We start from the raw sequence: 20,949 nt of genomic DNA on the forward strand, positions 1-20,949 counted from the left end.
CTCTTCCTCTCCCTCTCGCTCTCTGCCAGCCGCCTTTCAGCCTTTTCGCACGGCCAGTTTTCACCATTAGCGGCGACTGTACCTCGCAGCACGCTGTACGTATGAATGTATTCACTTAGCGCGCCCGTATGTACCTATGTCTGTGTGTGTGCTGGTACGCGAACTGCACACAGGGCAGGAGAGCAAAGAAAGCGGCGTGAGCACATAAGCGAAAAGAGAGCCCCCAGCCCCATTCCCATCAGCTGCCTGTGCCATGTGTTGCCGCAGCTGCAGTTGTGGAAATCGCCGGTAAACTGGTTGCGTGAGCGAGAAGGAGAGAGTGCGAAAGCGGGCGATCGCTCTTACCCGCTCAGGAGCGGAGCTGCTTCAAATTGGCAGGGGGCGCTAATGGAAAGAAGTTACCCTAAAGACAAAACACACGGCGTGGGATTATTTTTTTTTGTCTCAAATCAGCAGCTCCAGCATTTTAATTTACAATTAAAAAACAATCACAGTGATATTTGAATTTTCATTTCCTTCATCGTACGTAGGTTTCGGTCTCGCATCTTTTGTGTCCCGTCCGTCCAACTGAACTGAACTGAAGGTGTGTGTGTGCCGTTGTCTTCTTCATCTGCCCACTGAGTGTTCGTTCTGAGTGCCGATGGCTTTGGCTTGTCTGCTTCTTCAACCGCTTAGCTCATCCTCTCCAGCGTTGCGTTCCGTTTTCAAAGTCGTCGTGTATGTCTCTACCATTGTTGATGTTCTCTTCTTGTTATTTGTCTGCTTCTCTGTTCTTGTTTGCTGCCCCCTTTGGCTCCACAGCTATGAGCTACATAGCATGCTACCCCGCTCGAGAGATCTTGCCGGGCGTCTTGGCTGATGGGTGTGCGGTATGGTATGGATATGGATTGCGTTGTTGGTGATGGTATAGGGGTGGGATACTGGTCACTGGATGATAGGCAGTCTTAGATCCTGGAGAATTCCCAAGGCTCGCCGGCAGCAGCTGGATGGAGTGGAGTTGAGTGGAGTGTGGAGTGGTAACGTGGCCTGATCTTCTAGCCGCCTGATTCTTCGCTTTTTCATTGGTTTTTATAATTTTTATTTACGCTTTTCATTCGGTTGTTTCTGGCTGTGGAACTCCTAATAGGATCATTAGATTTAAATAGTATTCTTTAAGGTATTTTTCTTTATATAATCTTATATAGTTTCATTCCATTCGTTATAATGTAATTAGTAAATTCAAACACTTTGCAGCATAATCATAATCATATAGGTATAATTATAGTAAAGTGGTTTGCTTGGTGATTTCTTTTGTTGTTGCTGTTGCGGTTTAGTCTCATCTTACAAATTGGGTCGTCGTGTCTTCTTCTTCATCTTCTACCTCGTCCTCATCCTATTCCTCGTCGTCGGCGTCATCTGCTCTCTCGGCTGCACAGCTGCCGTTGGCTATCGTCTTCTGGTTCTGCTCCTCCGACCCCTGCTCGAGGAGCCCTTGCCTTCTTCCTCCGTGGCCTCCGTGATTCCTCATCTGGCGGCTTTCCCTCGGAAAGCCAATACTTCTCCTTCCTTGTCTTCTTTCAGTTCTCGGGACGTTGGCACCGCGCTGCAGGCTCGGCTTTTGGAATCAGCGATGGTTACTGGATGATGTTCAGGATTATGGATTTATATGCTGCGTGTGTTAATGAAGGGATGTGGATGTGGGTTCTTTATTTTGGAGGGGTTGATCTTGACTTGGGTGCTGCTGCTGCTTTCGCTTCTAGATGTTGTTGTTGCTGTTGGCTGGCTTTGTGAATGTTGTAGCAAATTGATTTTTCGTTTTTTTCATTTTTTTTTTTTCTTTCTTTCTCATCTTCTTCTGGTTGTTCTTCGTGTGTTGAATTATTACTCATATTCCTCCTTCGATGATTATATTTGTGAGGTGCCACGGGTGGGTGGTGGCGCCTAGTTCCGTCCTCCCTTCTCGTCGCACTCGCGCCTCAGGTGTCCGCTCTTGCCGCAGCCGTAGCAAGTCTTCGAGGTCTCCGGGCAGTTCTTGGAGATGTGTCCGGTGCGGTTGCACTTGTAGCACGACACATTGGCCGGTCCACGTTCGTTGACGGCCTCCGGGCAGTTGCGCACCCAGTGTCCGGTCTTGTTGCACCGGTAGCAGGTCGGGTTATCCGCCTGGGTGCAGTCCTTCGAGATGTGCCCGATGCCGTTGCAACGGTAGCAGCGCTCGGCCTCCTCGGGGCAGGCACGTGCGAAGTGCCCAAACTGGTTGCATTTGTAGCACTTCTCGCGGTTGCGACGCATGCCGCCGCCATCACTGCCGCGCATACCGCCGCCGCCGCCACCACCGCCTCCTCCAACGCCTCCCGGACCACCGCCGCCTCCGAGACTGCAGTCCCGGGCAAAGTGGCCCGGCCGGTTGCACTTGTAGCACGTGGCAGACATCGACATCTTCGCTTCGGTTTTGGTTAGACTACTGATCCGCAAATCCGACTCCGCTTCTTAAACTCAACTTCTCGACTTCCTCGCACACTCACTGGTAACCACGGGCCCTCGAGCACTACACACTGCTTGCGCTGGATGCGAAAAAACCACACAGACCAACAGGATCTCCGGCTTCCTCAGATTTCCTCGCCGTATTTTCGACGCCAAAAGTTAAAATGGCTGCCGCTGAGCGAGTGAGTACCGATTCGCGGTGGTATCGACTACTCGCCAGAGTTGCTTCGGCTGCGCTTGATTGCAACACTGCTTCTCCACGCGGTGCACATTGGTTCGGGGTTAAGCGACGGTGAGGCGAAATCTGAGGCTGGAATTTTGTAGTGTGGTGGCGTCGTACTACTTCCACTCGGCGTGCTTTGTCTCACAGAATTCCATTTCCATTTTACTTTCACATTATGCGTGTTTATCTTTTCTTTCGTGTCCTCCATATGTAGGTGGCACTACATAACCCAATTTTGCGAACTCGCTTTTGCCACTTTTTGACGTCGCGTAACCAGTGTGTCCGTAGTGATGGACTGCAACTTGTCGGCTCAGATGTTAGGAGTACCCTTGGCACTGGGTTATCGAAATATATATCCTTAAATATATACAGTAGTTCAGTCAAATAATTGTTTAATTTTATTTGTGCGAACACAATATACGTCCACCTATGCTAATTCACCATTAGGAGAAATCGATATCGATTGGCACATAAGGGGTGCTTAGTAAAAAATAGATTAAAGAGTTCATAGAGGAAACGTAATATTCTAATAATAGCAAAGCTCTCATGTTATGCAACGACTAAGAAAATATTATATATACACATAAATATGTAACGTTTTACCAAAAGGAACAGGCTATGTCAAAAAATCGATTTTTTATAGTGGTGTTAATTTTTAAAGCAAACCATAAATAATATACTGAGCACACTTAAATTATTGTTGTAATATTATAAATACTAGTCAATACAGGTTTTTTAAATCTGGAAGGCTTCGATATAACTTTCAGATGAGGGTATTCCTGCTCATAAATATTTCCAAAGAGAAGAACTTATGTTATTTATTTACTTTGTAAGTTTATGATAGGAAAAGGTAAAATCAATTTACTTCAAATATTTATTTGAATCTGTTAACTCTTATCGCTTGCAATACTCGATACCAATGAATAGAGCATACGGCGATAGTATCGTCAGAGCGGCACTGTCTGCCGCCGGTCCATCACTACCGCCATAAGAATTAGTTTGTTTTTTTTTTGCAACAAACATTTACATTAGTTATGCGTGCGTGGCCAAAATGCTAATCGTTTGGTTAGTGCTTGCCGCCACTTTGAGCCGATCCATCCGAGCCAGCACCACGATATCGATACCGATCACTACGCAGGACATAATAGCGGGTGACGTGTTTTTTGAAATCTTGTCCCCCTCGGACCTGGAATACACGTACCGGCTGCGCCCGGCCAAGGACTTTGGATCCGCATTCTCGGAGCGACTTGAGGGTGTGCCTCTGGTGCTCGCAGATCCCCCAGGCGCCTGCCAGGAGATCCGGAACGCCAGAGATCTCAATGGGGCCGTCGCACTCATCGATCGAGGGTGAGAGCCTCTAGAATCCCTACAAAGCTTATCTTTCCAATTGAAAGATGGTCACAGCCACGGCCAAGTTTTATCAGTTTTCTTTGACGAACCTATACCAGGAAGCTAGGTGTAACTTCAGCCACCATTCCATGCTTCTTATCAGAAATGTCAGAAGTTGGTTACGTGCGTCCGGAGTGTCAATTTAAAGACTTACTGAAGCCATCATATTTGCAAATCTTGGGACGATTAACTGATAGAATAGAACATTAAGAATAGAATCTTGTCTTCCTAACCTAATGATCTGCCATTTTTCAGAGAGTGTTCCTTCCTCACCAAGACACTTCGAGCGGAGGCAGCGGGCGCATTGGCTGCAATCATCACCGAGTACAATCCCAGCTCTCCAGAGTTTGAGCACTACATCGAGATGATACATGACAACTCCCAAAAGGACGCCAATATACCGGCCGGCTTTTTGCTCGGGAAGAACGGCGTCATTATCCGGTCGACTCTGCAGCGACTGAAGCGGGTGCACGCCCTGATAAACATACCGGTTAACCTTACCTTTACCCCGCCCTCAAAGATCAATCATCCGCCGTGGCTGGGCTGGTGACGTGACCGGATTGCAGGCAGCTTAAAGGACTCGTGTGAAGAGTCACACACGATCTGAAACCAAAGTGCATACTCGTAGGCTGAGAAGTCGAGACCGCAACTGAGACTAAACTTTAGAGTACCAATAAGTAGCTAATTCGTAGACAGAAGCCATAAACTGTAAATAAATTGCTTAGCAGCCAGAGAGTCAGGTCGCCAAGTTGTAAGCTAGACAATACTATAACTCTTTATTATTATAGGCAAATGACTACGAGTTATTTGTTATATTTTTCCCAGTGCGGTGAGATTTAGGCACATGCCCAGCGTGAGAATCACAATGACCACCACGAGGATGGCGAAGCACAAGTAGTTTGGCTGAATGGGCATCCGGAAGAGTTTGGCGGACATGTCCAGCGAGGCGGCGAACAGCAGCGTCGAGTTGAGATCTTCCGCTGAGGTATTGTGGTAAACAAATGGACGAACCCGTATCTGGTGTCCATTAGCTTGAGCATTCTGGCACACTCGGGTTACCGATGATGCCACGAAAAAGGGCAGCAATCCTAGAAATAGCCACAGCATCACGTTGGCAATGTTAAGCAGGACGAGCTTTAAGGCGCAGTAGTGGAAATCAAAGTCCTTAAATAGGTACACCAATCCCGCGAAGGCGTACGCCAGATTCATTACAATTAGGAAGCACACTGGAATAGACACGTGCTGATTCAACCGCTCCAGCAGCTTGCGGAACTCGAGGACTTCCCTCATCCAATCCAACGAATCGATGGAGTGCATAAGCAGCTTGTGCGACAGCGTCTCCAGATGCATTCTCAGCAAATAACACTCGATATAGTAGTTGCTCAGTATGATAATTTCCACCAGATCCTGCAGAAGTATGGTAAACAAGAGGCCTACTCGCATCCACATCTCCCAGTCGCTTAGGATTTCTGCTAGCCAGGACACCTTCACGATCTGGCTGGGCTGCATCATTACCACACAGCAGGCGTAGCCGAACAGCAAAATCAGCAGGGCCAAAGCAATGGCCAGGAAAAGCCACAGCATTCGGCAGAGCCTCTTCGGTTTGGCGGACATGAGGAAAACCCTCTCGATGAGGTTCTGCAGCTGCTCGTGGTCGATCACCTTGCATACCAACACAGCCGATACGAAGGCCAAGAGGTTAAAGCCACTGGGCACTATAAAACCGAACAGAAGTTCTCCTATGGTGTTGGGGGTCGTAGTTCCGCCATCTGTCCCATTGGTCACGGGTCGTATATCCCGGTAGCTGGTAAAGCCGCGATCGCCTCTAAAAGTGAAGGTTGTGGTCAATAAAAGTGCTCTTTCAAAACAAAGCAAATTCCTAATTGCTTAAAAATAAATATTTATAAGGAAGACCTTGCCACAACATAGCCTATAATAAACATTCCTTGTTTAAAGCTGGAAATGGTTTTCCCGTAAAATAAACCAATTGATAAGAAAACATTCATACGTATGTGTATATGAATGTAATTAAGTTTACATGATGCAATTACCGTTCGAAGGTTTTTTTTCAAGTGAATCACTCATTTTAACAGAGGAAACCTCAAGAACCCACTCACCTGTATCCGCAAATGTAGCGCAACAGGTATCCTACAAGCAGGACGAATAGCACCATCAGCGCCTGGACGTAGCTGCAGCAGGCCCGGATGCTGGACATATCGGTGGAGATGGGATTGAGGCCCACCAGGGTCAGGATGGCCACATATGGACGGAGGAACTGTTTGGCGAAACATTGTTTGGTTGGTCAGTTCCCACGAGATGGGTGTTAGGTAATAGGTGATCAATGCTGACACCACACCCACCTTCCGTTTGCAGTAGTCCAAAAGAGCGGAAGTGGGCTCATGCTCTCCCGGCTGCTGCGGTTCATCATTGGCATTCCCGTTGAGGCGATTGATGAAACAAAAAGAGCTCTCCGCATTATGTCGATGCATGACAGACAAAGAACGATGGGCGTTAGTGGGTGATAGAGGGTGGAAAGTAACAGTTACAACAACAGTGCACGGGGGATCTCATTCACAACAAAAAACACATGGCGTGGGTGGGGAGAGTTCTCACTGAGCAAAACAGCGAGAGAAAGCACGGCTAACGGGAGCGGGAGAGAGATCGATCGCGACCGGCGGTCCAGCCACAACTGAGGCCCTCCAAAACTTACAAGCTCGTCGTGCAGCCAGGATGATCCAATGGAGGTCGCTCGGCTGCGGCTTCCGCTTCGGCTGCTCCATGGCTCCCGACACCGATCGTAGTTCCGATCCCCTTCAGCTGTTCGTTCGGCGCCGCTCATCGAGTGCAACTGTAACGGTAACGGTAAATTGACTAAATTGAAACTCGAGCCGCGAAGAGAGCAAGAACAACAGAACTGACTGAGTGACGAAGCTTTCCTGCATTTCATGAAGCTCTCTTTTGGAGCTTTGTGTTCTTCCCGAGCCCCACCCCCCATTCCCCCTCCCTTCCGCACACCCAAAACCCCCCTTTATCAATCAATTTTATCTCGGGAACGAGCGGGGATCGCGTTTCTCGAGTCTGCTGGGCACCTGTTACAGTTTAGATAGGAATCAGCCCTGTTATCGCCGAACACTATCAGTGCCGCTTGTCCAATTTGCATACATTTGTACATATACGCATAGATATACATATATGTATGCTCGGCTCCATATCGCGGAACTTTGTAAACACCCGCAGCATGTACGAATACATATGTACAAACATATGAGTGCCTTGTTATTATCGCGTGTCTGGAGGGGCTTTTCTTTGTCACGCTTTCGCTGATCGCAAGCACTCTCTCTTTTGTTCCATCCGAACCTAATGGTGATGCTGATTATGCTGTCATTCGTCTCCAAAAACTCCGCTTCATCAAATAATACACATAGAAAAACACACCTGCTGTTTGTTTGGTACATTTTCTATCCCTTTTAGAAAAACAAAAATTAACAACTTCATCTCGTTTTTAATCTCTGTATTTCATCGTTAATTATACATATTTACGCGAAAAAATTTTGTAAATTTTTTACCTTATAATTACACAAAAAGCTGTTTAAAAAGTGCATTTCGAGGAGTCATATTTCTTGAATTGTCATTTTTTATTGGACTTTTTTGTGGTTTCCAATTGTTAGCGGTAATTTTAGCGGAAGATACAAATCAATCGTACTCGGCGTGCTTTGTACTCTGTAATTTTCAGTATACAAAAACCTGAATTTAAGCTTGAAAGCTATAATTAACTAAATATTGTTTATTCACATACTCTTACAAGGTCTTTCATTGTAATTAGACATATGTATATGTACGTTTGAATTCGAGACACCCAGCTTTGTAGGTAAGTTCAGTAATTGGCTGACAGAGGGTTAAAACTTACTTCAGTCCCCCCGCAGCGGTAATAAAGTTACGAAATTTACGTCAAAGTAATTAAATAAAATTGAACACAAGTCGAAAGCGGTTTAAACTTTTTGCCCACCTAAAATCCTGTTCGACGATTCGGCAACGAGGCCATGGACGGCCATGGACGGAGTCAGTTCCAGTTTAATACCAGTTTCAGGTCCAGATCCCATCCTGACCAGGCCGCAGAAAGAAGCCGCAGACACAAGCCGCATGCTGTCGGGATGTGAGATACGAGCATCAGCTCCTCACTGACCAACGCCCCCCCCCATTGAGCTCCCCCCCTTTGCACGCTCATGTAAATTAGCTGCGTTGTCAAATAATTCTGATTTGTTGTTGCTACACTGGCATGCTAATAAAAGCGGAATGCCCAAGCTCAGCCCCCCACTTTCCTCTTCCCAGTCCCCAATCCCCTGTCAATATGTCAACCCGACCAGCGCGTTCGTCACTTGACAGTGCCCACTGTCGCACTCTAACTGGGCGTGGGCAGCGTTTTGTTTAAAAATCAAATCAAATATTACGAGAAAATTTCAATGCGGTCTGAATGCATAGGAAATTTTATGCTCGCCGCAGCCGCAAAAACGCAAATGTTGACTCCGCCGGACAGCAGCTGGAATCCGTCGAGATGGAGCCGCATAGATAGAGATACTCGTTCAGATACGGATACTGGTCACGTGAATGCATTCAATGGGTCGATTCACAAATCGCTTTAAGTGCGATTTAAATGGGGATTTTCGTAAATATATTTGCCAGCATTTCAAGCTGATAGCTTTTAAATGGTGTGAGCACTGAGTTACATTATTCAGCTCATTGTGTTAATATACAATACAGTAAACGGATACATTCGAATATATAAATCCAGAAATTGTTGCACAAAGATGTATGTTTTGATCCTTAAAGAAGCTTTGAAGCTCATACTAGTTATGCCAACACAGATTGCTAATAAAATGTTTGTGATAATGGATTTTCTGTAAAAAAAATTCATTAATCGAAAGTCAGATTAAAAAGAAATTAGAAAAGAACCCGGAGCATATACATATGTATATATATACTGATAAGAGCTTATTACTCAGTTGATGTTTCATTTCAGTTTTGCCTCTTGCGCCATGCAGACCTTATTTGCGTTGATCTTAATGCTCACCGTGCTGCAAAGCCACGTGGATTCGAGCAGGTTCTTGGACGATTCCTGTGAGGATCCGATTCCAAAAGAAATGGTCTCGAACTCAGTTCGCGATCAACGGGATGCTTGGTTGGCATTAAAACAACCTGTGCCAACAACCACAGAGTCTGCGATGCGGGAAGATATTCTGCTGTTTAAGAACTGCAATGGTAATAGCTTGTCAACGCAACTTCGAGCTCGTATTTATGGACCTAATTACATAGCCCAGGGTTGGTTTATCACTGACAGTACGTATTTACCCCAAACTAAACGGATTTGATTCCTCCTATTTAGCTTAACGTTTGACACCAACAACGTAATTTTCCTTACAGGATATGTCATCACAAATGCCAAGGACTTACCGACAAATGCAGCGTCTCTGTAAGTAGTTTAAACATTTTGTTAACTTTCAATGCGTTTTAAACATTACAAATTAAATGGACAGAAACGTAGGTCTGCTGGGAACCCTCAGGTCCTACGATGAATTCAATGTTCTATCGGTCGTCAAGCACCCACAGTTTTCTGAGGACTACAAAAATGACATAGCATTGCTCAGAATAGATCCACCGGTAGCCTTAGGTAAGTGATTCTTGCACTTCCCAACCGAATTTCTTATGAAATTTTCCCCTTTGCAGGCAACTTGAAGCCAATATGTATGCTTTTGAAAGAAAGGCATCGGGAAAAGGCCAAGTCTAATCCACCAGTTACGTTTAAGTATGAGCAAACTGCAGATCGCATACAAACTTTTAGAGAAAACGCTACACTATTATATAACAGTGTATGCTCAAATAGGCTGCAAAAAACTATAGAACCGAATCAAATTTGTGTGCAACCTCCTTTTGAAACGGGCCAGAAAAATTCAATACGTGGCAGCCTATTGGCATTAGGGATGATGTATGAGGCAAAGGAGTGGCTTGTCCTGCTCGGCATCCTCGGTTATTCACAGGATGGCTTGGAAATCTTCACAGATGTTATGGCACACACCCAGTGGATTGCCGATGTTGTTAACTCTGATCAACAATCGTAACTAGCCGATAGTGCATAAATGTTCCTGATCAGCACACAAACTCTTAAAAAATTGAATTTATTACAATATTACTATTAAATAATTATATTATGGCAATTCTTTGCAATAAATTCTTTTTGATAGATAAACTACGGTATCCTTCCGCCTGTTTGTGATGACTTCATCTTGATGTTTAAATATCGAATTCACCCATTTATTAGCTGGTTTAAACTCTCTGTTTTATGCGACATGTGTCCTTGGCAGCGCGTCAACAAGAGATCAGAGATTGTGGGACGTGTCAAGTGTCCGAAATTCAATTAGACTTCATTAGCATTACCAGCCGGTGGCATCCACACCCCGCACCCCTCACCCCTTGCGGTTTGTGTCTGTCTGTGTGCGTGAACAGATTCCAGCGTTGCAGATTAGCATAAATGAGATCATTAAAATGCGCTTACGTTTGTGTGGGTGCTGGTTTTCCGTTGGTTGGCTTTGGGGGAGGAGGGGGGTCGCTGCGTGGGGGTCAAGGGGTCAATGGAGGGAGGTGCGGAGTCACGACTTGGTCCTTTCGCACGTTTCTCAAAGAGCAACGCCGCCTGCAAATTGCTCGAGTCCTGTGACCTGGCTCCTCGTTTTGGTCCTTGTTTTCTCGGCTGCCCAAAGGTGTCATTGCTGCTGGTTCGTGTCCCGGCTAGACGGAGCAAATTGAAATTTGCATAATTATTGCAGCATCTTTTTGGATGTAATGTCCTCCTCAGCTGCCTCCCAAATAGTTTCCACCTCCTACTCCTGCCAACCCTCGTCTAATTTGCTCATTATGTTTAGTGTGATGAGGCAGTTAGTGTAAAAAACAGAAGGAAATTCGGGCGAGCGGGGAGACTCCATATTAAATTTGGTTTCACTGTGCTACACGCTTAAGGGCGAAAACTTGTTAGTGGGCAATGTAATAGTTTTTTACAGTAGATTATTAATTCTTAGTCTTGAAAACCAATCATTTTAAGATTGATTATTAGCTACAAGTGATATTCAAGCTCGTAATATAGGTATATAGTTTTTCACATAAGCAAAAAACCAGGTTAATTTACGTGATGTTAAACAAAATAGCTCTGTTAATTAGCTATGACCCACATCCAGTTTACCCAGTGATTCTTCAGATAATTGGGACATTCTTTATTTTGCTCGCCAGTGCTTCATTGAGCTCATTTTAAATTCAGTCGAGTTAATTGGACAGTCATGCACCTGTTGCTCCATGAACTTTGCCCAGCACTGACCTTTCCAGCAGATGGTCGTGCACATGCATTTAAAATGCCACATGAGCTCATTGGGCTTGGGGGCATTGGGGGTTTTGGGGAGACCATCCGGGAGACCAACTGCTCCGTGCTGCCACCTCAGTAGCCGTCCCGTCAAACAAGCTAATTTTTGATGATATCCACAGGCGCTCAAAGCGGAGGAGCAGATGGATGGAGCATGGGTGGTCAGGATATGGGTGGACTGACTGACTGACTGACTGGCACACTGGCTGCACTGGGGAGAGAGAGCACTAAAAGCCTGTCGCTGGCTGCAAATTGAATCAGTCGTCCTGTGTTTCGTCCTCCTTCCATTCGAGTGTGTGTGTGTGTGTGTGTGTGTTTCGCCTGGGGCGAGTTTTAGTGTCCAGCGGGCGGCGTGCGCGCTCTCATGAAATGTGACCGCAATTGCGGTTCGTTAGCTGCATTTCAGCTAGTCCGCATCCATGTCAGGGCGTTGTGATGCAACGGCGCCACCAGGAGCTCTGCCACTGCTCCACCTGCACGTGCTGCCGCCAAAAAAGCAACCCCCCTTTGGGGCGGACCGTGTGGGGCTGGGTTTTCCGGGGGCGGCGACCATAGCCAGCATGGCCAGCATGGTGCTTAAGTGGTCCAGGCGACCGAAAGCACTTTGACCATGCGGTGGCCAAATCCCCGACGGGCTTGCTCCAATCCACACACTATTTTACCGCTTCTACACAGGATATGCGCAATATAAGAGTATTTCAATTTCTGAGCACCAACAAAAATTAAATGCATTAAAGACTTCGATTACTTTTCTTATTCTGCATTTAGGAAGACTGATATGCTAAATATGGTAGATGATCTTAATCAAATGTCCTTCATTATTGGATTTATTTACGTGATTTTACTCCCAAGTATTAGCTTACAAAATACTGATCATTTATCTACTACATTTTTTAATTGTATATAACATTTCTGCAGCCACTAAAATTGCCTTTTGTAAACCGCTGAGTAACCTATATCAATCCACTTGAATTTTTCGCTGTGCAGCAAATGCTTTAAAGCTCTGTGAGAATCGAATCCCCAGACGAATACCCAACTGGCTAGGATTATTTATGTTGAAAATATCAAACGTTTGAGGATTGCCCAGGCACTTAACGGCAATTAGCCTTGGGGCCACACACGCACACACCTGTGGATTCAGGATTCGTAGCCCATCTTGTCCGTAGCCACTGAGGGGGTGCACACTTCACCTGCGTCCGCAATCACAGCTCAATGCTCCGGCCAGGTCGACGGGATTTGCGCATCATCAAATGACCAACTTGAGGTAATTACCAACAAAGAGCAGGAGACACGCACGCAGATATTCAGCAGCCCTAGTCCCAGCTCCATCCCCATCCTCCTATCATACCATCATCCCATCCTTTGAGTCCGGAGCTTCCAATCCGTCCGGGCACGCAGGGAAAAAACTTCTGGCCTGACCCCCGTTTGGTGTCTCCTTTCAACGCCGGACAACGTGACAAGCATGCGGAATAAGCCGGAGACGGAGATGGAGATGGTGACTGAGTTGAAGGCGGAGACCAAGCAAAAGACCGAAGGAAAGCTGCACAATTTAAACGGATCTCGTCCTGGATTTCAAGGATATGTCGCATTAACAATGCCCTGACCTACTGATGAGTGCCAAATGAGTTGTTAGGGGAGTGGCATGCAGGCGGGTGCCCAAGTTTACCCACACCCACCTTGCGGCACTGCCAGTGTGGGTCCTTTGGGGTGTGGGCCTGCGACTTTTGTTGCCAAACTAAATATTGTTAGGCAAAGTAAACGACGTTGTAGACTTTGTGCCAACGGAGGCTGCCAAGACAGAGGCGTTTGTCAGGGGGGAAAAGGGTCTTGAAACACAACAACATATTACTACAGAATATTCCTAATTGATACCTTTATCGAAATAAAAAGCATATAAATAAATACATTCAATAGAAACGCAAATAGCTCGAAGAAAAAGCAAAGCAAGAACAGACGAGCTTCCTGTTAATTCACTCATCTCGATTTTCGCATCCTTACCTTTTACCCCCCCTGGAAATTTGCGTGGGAGGTCTCTGCTTTTGGCGTGCTTTTTCCAAGGACCCGGGCGAGTGCCTCACGTCTATTACCGTTAACCGAAACCCAATGCCATTCCGGCCATTCAAGTCGACATCCTATCAGGGCGGCTGCTCCTTCGGGGCCGCTCCACCTGCTGCTCCACCTTCCCCACGCGTCTGTTGCTTAAATTTCTGGCCTGGCTTCTTGTATTGGAGATTTCCTTCCTCATTTTCCGGCCGTTCCTTGTGTGTGTGGGTGCGTTTATTTTTCTGTTCCTTTTTCCCACCATTATGAAACTGAAGCCGGGCTGTGCTGAGGATGATGCAGTTGGCAGAGGACGCACCTTGGATTCCCTGCAGCACACACACACACATATAAAGTCTCAGGATATCCTAGCTCATTGTTGACGCAACTTGCTCATTAATTTTTTACGCTTAATGTGCGCTCATAATGATTTTTAAATTGAGTCTCCGATTTCAGAGATTTCCTCCTGGCATTGCAACCCACCGACTTTGGACAGTAAACAGTAATGACGTCAGTGGCTGATCATTAGTGGCCAAAGCTCATTCATTTATGTCCTGCATTCAATCACTGAATCATTCATACATCGAGTCATTCGTTTATTTATTCATATTCGCCGACAAATAGAGAAGGCGGCCGTGAGGATAAACAATGAGTTTACTGAATGCACTGATTAAAATGCAATAAGCCACCCACCTCTCTCTTTCCTTCCCCCTGCCCACAGCCATCACCTTGCCGCACACACAAGCTCCTTTGCAGCTCATCGCATCACGCATACGCAACGTTGTACAGTCGGTAGGTCGAAAAGTGCTGAACGTTTGGCCCGGCTGACAAATTTAATTACTGCCCGGGCATTGGTGCCCTGTGCTCTTCTCCTGACGCCGGACTCCTGACTCCGGATTTCGGACTCCGGAGTTCGGACTCGGTGCTGTTTGTCTCGTCACTGATATGGCCCAGACACATGAGCGTAGGTCCTTGGTACGGGCTGGCCCGTTGTCCTTTCGCCCGTACGAAGTCACTTCATTTGATGCGTCAATCAGCACAATCAAAAACTGCAGCCATGAAAATCAATTAAAAACCCGTTGACACACTGGGCCAGCCCAAGAATACCACACAGTGAAAAATGAGCACCTAATTGGTGCTGCTTTCTCAGGTTCTGTATGTATTTTACTTACTTTTACGGTTGAGATCTTGGTTCAGAACACATGTGTAATATTGTCAATATTATCAGTTTGCAATTTCCTATTCACACAAATAACTTAAAGTATGGTATAATAAGGCATGATGATCATGTGCAAATTTCAACCGGAACCGGTATTGGCATAGCTTTGTCGCCGTGCAGCTCGTTGTGTTTGAGTTTTTGCCGCGTCCTGTGTCCTTTTTCCCGAATCCTGCGCCTGCTGCTGCAGGTCCTGGTCTTGGGCTGTGTGCATCCGTTGGCTGTCAACAACGTTGAACGTTTTGCAATTGACGCCGCCAGGATTAACATTTATATTTCAGCTGGCTAAAAGGGATCGTAGGTGGATGGATGGATGGATGGATGGATGGTGGGCGACGATGGTGGGAATGACAGACCAGACCCTATGTTATTTTTGCTTGTTTCATGCTCGTTACAATTCATTTGATATGCAAATACTCTTTTGTAGCGGATATAGGTAACACATTCATTCACATTCACTTCTGCAAAACAAATCAAAGGCGGGCGACATGACTCTCAGGATTTTCCGACTCTCGTTTCCGTTTTTCCCGCCGATCGCTATCAGTAACGTTACACCGCTCCCGTTGACGTCAGCATGTTGTTGCATAGTTAATTGGTGCCGCCGCTGAGTTGCACAAATCGGTAAAGAGAAAGGCAAACTGGCGAAAGGCTCGTCCACTTAATAAATGAAATGTCATTGAGGCATGCGGCAATCAGCGCCGTCCCAAGCTCAAGCGAAAACACAATTCAACACGCAGCGAATGACATCGGTGGAGGTCCAATGGTCCAATGGAAATGGAGGAGCGAATGGATATCCCCACTAACTGACTGACTGACTGAAGTACTGGGGACCCCAAGGACTGATGGACCGAAGGACTGAAGGAGTGAGTGACTGACTGGCTGGATGACTGGTTGACTGACTGGCCAACTGACAGAGTCCAGTCGAGCCTGGCTTTATCCGCCTCTTCAGAGCCTCACGCAGAGTGGGTGAGCAGCGAATTGGAGCGGTGGAAAGTCACACCCACTTGTCCACTTGTCATAGACACCACACTCGTTTTCCACACAAGATACTTTGCTGCAAGCGGATCAAGAATATTGGGCTATCCTGGTACTTTTTATCACTTACAAAAAATGTTATGAAATAAGATTGAAAATAAGGAGAAGTATTCAAGAACTCTGATTTGTAATCCATTTGCATACGAAAGTAACAAAAACATAGCTCTAAGAATATTATAGAAATAAATCTATTTCGTGGGTCAAGGTACATGGGAGTGCTTGTATGCCGCCTGCTACCCTTTAACTTCCCACCAACAAGATTTACAGGAGACCCTAAAAAAAGCGAGCGATGCGTGCGCGACGGCACAAGCTGCCTCCCTGCAACTCGGCTGCAACTGCTACTGCCACTGCTGATTTCTACTGATGCTGTATCTGCTGCAGCTACTGCTGATGCTACTGCTACTACTGCTGCTGCTGCTACTGCTGCTGATGCTGCTGCGTCAGCTGCAACTGATGACATTGTCAGGCATCAGGGCGGCCTGCTCGGCAGCTATGAAGGGACTAACTGCCCTGACAGTTGCTCAGCACCAGACATTGGGATCCTTCAGCCGCTGCACAGAGCAAAATATAAAAATTTAAATAAATATTAGTTTATAAATAATAATTAAATAGTTATATATATCAGCTACTCGGGCACAGTTGAACCTAACAAATTGTTATCCCTTTAGCACCACTTTATACCATGTATTCGCAACAACATTTTAATGAAACAGATTTAGATTGTAAACAGATTTAGATTGTGAATCAGCTAACAAGATGCATTTCTTATATGCCTGTGTAATGTGTGTAGTTTTGAAACTGAAATAATTATGTTTAAAAAATATAAAGTACATATATAAATGCATTGAAGTTCTTCCAGTGGCGATTCGGGGCATAGGATGTTAGTGGATGCCTCCGGCAAATTAAAACTTGGGCCGCACTCTTGACACGTGCTTAGTTGGTGCTGCATTCTATCCCTGGCATCCGGTGTCCCCCCTTCCCACGCCCATGTCGCCCCCCTTTTTTTTTGGGTTTGCATGTTTGCGGCTTCTGCGGACTGAGTTTGCTCTGGCCATGCGCTTCTTTTTTCCTGTTTCGGTGACGTTTGCCTTCCTTTTCTCCGGTTTTAGCCAGTTTAATTTATGGGATCGCATCACAAGCCTCAGCCGGCGTGCGAATGCAAAAACTTGTTGCATACATTGCGGCGCTGAGGTGAGGGGTCAACTTTCTGATAAATTTATGTGGCAGCCACCTAGTTATTTATAAAGTTAAGTCCATGTTATTAACGGCAATTAATTGCACTGTGAGCATGGAAATTTTGACTTCAGCATAGTGAACTAACACAAATAATAAACATCAAATGAACAAGAGCTTTGTTCGCATAAATCACTGATAAAAAATATATACACCATCAATTGCTTATCAATAAATGCAGCAAAGCCTTCAGCATGAAAAATCTAAGAATTATTATATTGTAATAAACATAGTTTATAATTAGTAAAACTTACCTCCTTGTAGATAAATCCCTTTGTAGGTTTTATGTAACTCATATTTCTAGTTGTCCTTTCAAGAGAAATACGCTGAACATCTTAAAAAGAAGAAAATGAATTAAAACAAAGTAGTTTACTCGGTATTAATGATTTAAAGTTGTTAAATTCACTTGACTTTTAAGCCTTCAGGTCTAACTTTGTTTTGCTTTGACTAAATTGTTGCCCTTTCTTTCTTGTTATAAAAGTTGCATCTGTTGCACAAATTGGTGTTGCAGTTCCAGCTAAATATTGTTATTATTTTAACTGATTTTTTTTAGCGCTCCTACATACATATGTTTGCTGGCTAAAACTGTAATCAAATAGTAATTTATTGCCGAGAAATTTCTGCCAAATGCGCAAAATTTGCGCATATTTTTGAGATACTTTTTTGGCGGTCCACACACATGACATTGCATAATTTTAGGCATAAATTTTTCGAACTAGCAGGAGTTTTAAGTCTAGTGGGTGGTTGTGTTTTCAAATGTGCTGCAGTATAAACAACCCACTCAGCCCATTTTGGCTGCGTTGTCTGCTCTTTTTCAGCCCAACATGTTAGGCATACATGTTTTTTTATCCCCGAAGTGGGGGGTGTAGTTGTCAACAAAAATATCACTTGTTTGCATGAAAAATCTCAGCCCGCGGGTTTTTAAGAGGGGGTGACGAATAAAAACAGTAAACCGGGCAAACCAGCAAACGGCAGCGGAATTGAGCAATTTTTATGAATAGCAATAGTCACTGAAAATAGAGGCTGTTCTATGGGAAACAAGCCCTAGTTCATCTGTCTTGCTTGAAGTGGGTGGTACGAAAATACAAAAAAAAGGGGGGTTTTGGGTGCTTGACAGTTTGACGCCCCGTAATTCATGCCGTGATGAACGTAGACTGTAAAAACCTTTTTTTTGGGCCCGCTACTCGCATGACATCTCACTTGACTTATGGAACAGCTGTTAGAGATTAGCATTTAACACGGGTTCCGTCGGCCATTTAAGCCAACATCAACGGGCCTTAAATGAGCTTAAATTGGTAACATAAAAAAAAATGAACACATTTGTCGCTAATTCGATTTGTCTGTCGCAACAGAAATGGCGGCGGACGATTGAAAAAGTTTTCGGTTTGGTCGGGGGTCATAATTTATTACCTGCAGTTGGCCAACTTAATTATATACGGTTAATACAATTTACGAGAAAGCAAAAAATCGAAGCAAACAGCAAGGGGATGTCCTGTGAGAGACGGCGAATTAAAAATAAAAATTGAACGGGCAAAAAAAGTGAAACGTAAGTGCAGCCGCAGCAGATGGCATTTTGCAAAATTTGCCCGCCATTCATGAAAGTTAATAATTAAGTTGGCTGAACTGAGCAATTATACCTGGAGTTAATGGAATTTGTCCTCTTTTTCTGTTGCACCAAGGGTTCGAAGTTCAACTAGGGTTCAAAGAAAATTATTGATTCCAATGGCCGGTGAGGTCCAAATATTCAATGGGATCTCTTGAGTCAAAAACAATGGAGAGATCATTATCATCACTTTCAGTTTCACTCGATTCATTTTGAACGGACACATATCTTCCAGTTTCATGCGATTCATTTTTAACGGACTCAGTGGGTTCAATACTTTGGTAAGATTGATTATCGAGAACAGCTGGAGGATTTGTTGAGTCTCCGGTGATATCAGCTGTATCATAGGTGTCAGGATCTCCAGTCAATACGACTGCATTCGGCTGATCTTCGGTCCTGCGATGATACGCCCTTTTCGTTGGAGTATGATACATCACCACTCGGTTTCGTAAAGTCTTGAAGACGGGATCCATTTGCGTATATGATATTTTAATTTGAGGCTATGAGTGCTATAGGTAGTGTACTGAAGTTACGTTTTGTTTTACTGAAGTTACGAAGCCTGCTCTTTCCGATCTCTTTCCTGGCGCACTCACCTCTATCGCTTTTCCATTTTCCATTTCCAATTTGAGGCGCGACTGCAGTTGCCCGTTTAACACTAATTTAATTAATTGCATTCATTTTGGCGCCACTGTCGTCTGTGTCTGTAACGGCAAATTAACGATAGTGCCATGTATGTGTGTGTGTGCGTGTGTCGCTCTCCCATTCTCTCAGCATGTGCACGTGTATTGAGCGCGGGAGAGTACATTTCCGGTTTTGGTTTTTGAGGTTTTAACGGCTTTGGCTCTCTGCTCCTACCTGCATAAAATACCCAGTATCTGCAGATTCGAAAGGTATACTTCCCATCCACTAACCAACTTTTATATTAGATACATTTGCTACTACTATTAAAGTTGGTTATTAGTTAAAGTTATATATGATACATTTGCTACTTCAATTAAAGTTTGGAAATCATAAACGTATTTGTCTAAAATTTTTAAATGAAGACAAACTAGATTACGCAAAATTATTATTACATAAAATACATTTTAATTCATTTACCCTTTATGGAACAGAATTTAATAACGATAAACATGAAACGCAAAAGCTCTTTAGTGTTCATTTGTTCATAGCTGGATGAACACTTTCGATTCATCCGCTCAGTTGTTCATTTGCGTTCACTTCCACAGAGCAATAAGTAATCGCCAGTCCAACGTCGCTTGAGTTGACACTTAAATCGTTTTGGGATTGTGTACCAAGTCATCGCATTCATCGTCTTCATATTTCTAAGGACGTCAAGTTGCGATGTCTAATCGACTCTAATTCGATTTCCGCCGGCCCAATCAATTAAGTTACCGAATTAATGTTTCAATTGAGTCGCAATTACGTCCATCTACGGACCTAGCCCTGAAAATAATTGCAATCAATGGTCGGCGGCAGCCAGACGACGATGCTGGTAAAATGCCTTTGTGGCATTTCAAATTAGCGCATCGCTGGCAAGCGATTTTACCGATTCCACCGATTCCATCGATTCAAATTCAAATTCAGATTCAGATTCAGTTTCAGAAATATGCCAAATGGTCGGAACAAATCTGCAGTTAGCCCGGCGCCATTTACAAACTGTTCGCCATCAGGCTGCAATTATGCAAGTGAGGGCGTGTCATTGTGCGCGTAATTGTGGGCTCTTTCAACTGGAAAATGTTTCGGGCTAGCACAAACAAAAGGCCTCCTGGCCTCCCGTTCGCCGCTTTCGGGGTTTTTGGGGGTTTTGGGGGATTCGAGTTTTAATTTTACGTATAACCGCACTTCATCGGCGGTCGCCGTGTGGCAGGCGTACTTATGCACCCGAATGTATGGCACTACTTGTCTGTGCAATGTCAACTTGATTATAAATTCAATGGAGAGTCGGTCTTTGTTTTAGATAATGAATAGACTGATAGACGGGCTGCTGAAATGTTAGCGTTTTGATATGCGGATGTGCTGTCAATTAGCAGGAGCTGTCGAAGAATCGGGTTTCTTCCCGAGATAACGTGTGTCTACGCCAGTCACTGCACTGCAATGGATCCTTCGGCATTTCAATCAATGATTGACAGTTGCCGTGGCAACCTTACCATGTATGTTACTACGCTGTGGCCCTTGTGGCCTTTTATGCAGGCTGCAACATTTCTAGCTTTGCTGTCCGTGCTTAAATTGCGGAATTGGGCAGACCAGGTGTGATATATATGTACATACAATGGTAATCACTTTAGCAATTAAATTGTAATGATACACCGAAGTGGGTGTGTTGTCAAGCCTAACCGCTTTCTAGG

General features: G+C 44.8%; 4 protein-coding genes and 1 long non-coding RNA gene across 6 annotated transcripts; 2 read left to right on the forward strand and 3 right to left on the reverse strand.

Annotated features, from left to right (window-relative positions):
• Positions 1 to 1,150: 1,150 nt before the first annotated feature.
• On the reverse strand, positions 1,151 to 2,644 carry LOC26535558 (CCHC-type zinc finger protein CG3800). The gene has a single exon (XM_015196060.3). It carries the CDS (start codon positions 2,416 to 2,418, stop codon positions 1,921 to 1,923), a length of 498 nt encoding a protein of 165 aa, XP_015051546.1. The 5' UTR covers positions 2,419 to 2,644; the 3' UTR covers positions 1,151 to 1,920.
• Positions 2,645 to 3,638: 994 nt separating this feature from the next.
• Positions 3,639 to 4,841, forward strand: LOC6531745 (PRADC1-like protein). The gene is made up of 2 exons (XM_002092499.4): positions 3,639 to 4,033; positions 4,331 to 4,841. The coding sequence occupies exons 1-2, from the start codon at positions 3,738 to 3,740 to the stop codon at positions 4,623 to 4,625; spliced, it is 591 nt and encodes a 196-aa protein (XP_002092535.1). The 5' UTR covers positions 3,639 to 3,737; the 3' UTR covers positions 4,626 to 4,841.
• On the reverse strand, positions 4,828 to 6,929 carry LOC6531746. The gene is made up of 4 exons (XM_002092500.3): positions 6,786 to 6,929; positions 6,436 to 6,489; positions 6,193 to 6,350; positions 4,828 to 5,900 (listed from the first exon to the last, which is right to left on the reverse strand). Exons 1-4 carry the CDS (start codon positions 6,912 to 6,914, stop codon positions 4,886 to 4,888), a joined length of 1,356 nt encoding a protein of 451 aa, XP_002092536.2. The 5' UTR covers positions 6,915 to 6,929; the 3' UTR covers positions 4,828 to 4,885.
• A 2,119-nt stretch (positions 6,930 to 9,048) lies between these two features.
• Positions 9,049 to 10,316, forward strand: LOC26534989. The gene is made up of 4 exons (XM_015196061.2): positions 9,049 to 9,409; positions 9,494 to 9,542; positions 9,607 to 9,740; positions 9,797 to 10,316. The coding sequence occupies exons 1-4, from the start codon at positions 9,079 to 9,081 to the stop codon at positions 10,186 to 10,188; spliced, it is 906 nt and encodes a 301-aa protein (XP_015051547.2). The 5' UTR covers positions 9,049 to 9,078; the 3' UTR covers positions 10,189 to 10,316.
• A 6,137-nt stretch (positions 10,317 to 16,453) lies between these two features.
• Positions 16,454 to 19,149, reverse strand: LOC6531748. 2 transcript variants are annotated; one of them, XR_001454272.1, is made up of 3 exons: positions 18,639 to 19,149; positions 17,256 to 17,335; positions 16,454 to 17,188 (listed from the first exon to the last, which is right to left on the reverse strand). It is a non-coding gene; the product is annotated as an uncharacterized LOC6531748 (long non-coding RNA). The 2 variants fall into 2 exon arrangements; XR_001454273.1 differs by having other exon boundaries at positions 16,454 to 17,204.
• Positions 19,150 to 20,949: the final 1,800 nt, after the last annotated feature.

This window comes from Drosophila yakuba, chromosome 2R, assembly GCF_016746365.2.
Source record: "Drosophila yakuba strain Tai18E2 chromosome 2R, Prin_Dyak_Tai18E2_2.1, whole genome shotgun sequence".
Lineage (NCBI taxonomy): Eukaryota > Metazoa > Arthropoda > Insecta > Diptera > Drosophilidae > Drosophila > Drosophila yakuba.

Bases quoted from the DNA above. Each gene is read 5' to 3' on its own strand.
- LOC6531745 (XM_002092499.4), top strand. From the start codon at position 3,738: ATGCTAATCGTTTGGTTAGTGCTTGCCGCCACTTTGAGCCGATCCATC. The intron at 4,034-4,330 runs GTGAGAGCCTCT...GCCATTTTTCAG, and splicing joins GTCGCACTCATCGATCGAGG to AGAGTGTTCCTTCCTCACCA.
- LOC26535558 (XM_015196060.3), bottom strand. From the start codon at position 2,418: ATGTCGATGTCTGCCACGTGCTACAAGTGCAACCGGCCGGGCCACTTT.
- LOC26534989 (XM_015196061.2), top strand. From the start codon at position 9,079: ATGTTTCATTTCAGTTTTGCCTCTTGCGCCATGCAGACCTTATTTGCG. The intron at 9,410-9,493 runs GTACGTATTTAC...TTTTCCTTACAG, and splicing joins GGGTTGGTTTATCACTGACA to GATATGTCATCACAAATGCC. The intron at 9,543-9,606 runs GTAAGTAGTTTA...TTAAATGGACAG, and splicing joins CCGACAAATGCAGCGTCTCT to AAACGTAGGTCTGCTGGGAA.
- LOC6531746 (XM_002092500.3), bottom strand. From the start codon at position 6,914: ATGAGCGGCGCCGAACGAACAGCTGAAGGGGATCGGAACTACGATCGG. The intron at 6,351-6,435 runs GTGGGTGTGGTG...TTCGCCAAACAG, and splicing joins TGGACTACTGCAAACGGAAG to TTCCTCCGTCCATATGTGGC. The intron at 5,901-6,192 runs GTGAGTGGGTTC...CTTCACTTTTAG, and splicing joins CGCTACATTTGCGGATACAG to AGGCGATCGCGGCTTTACCA.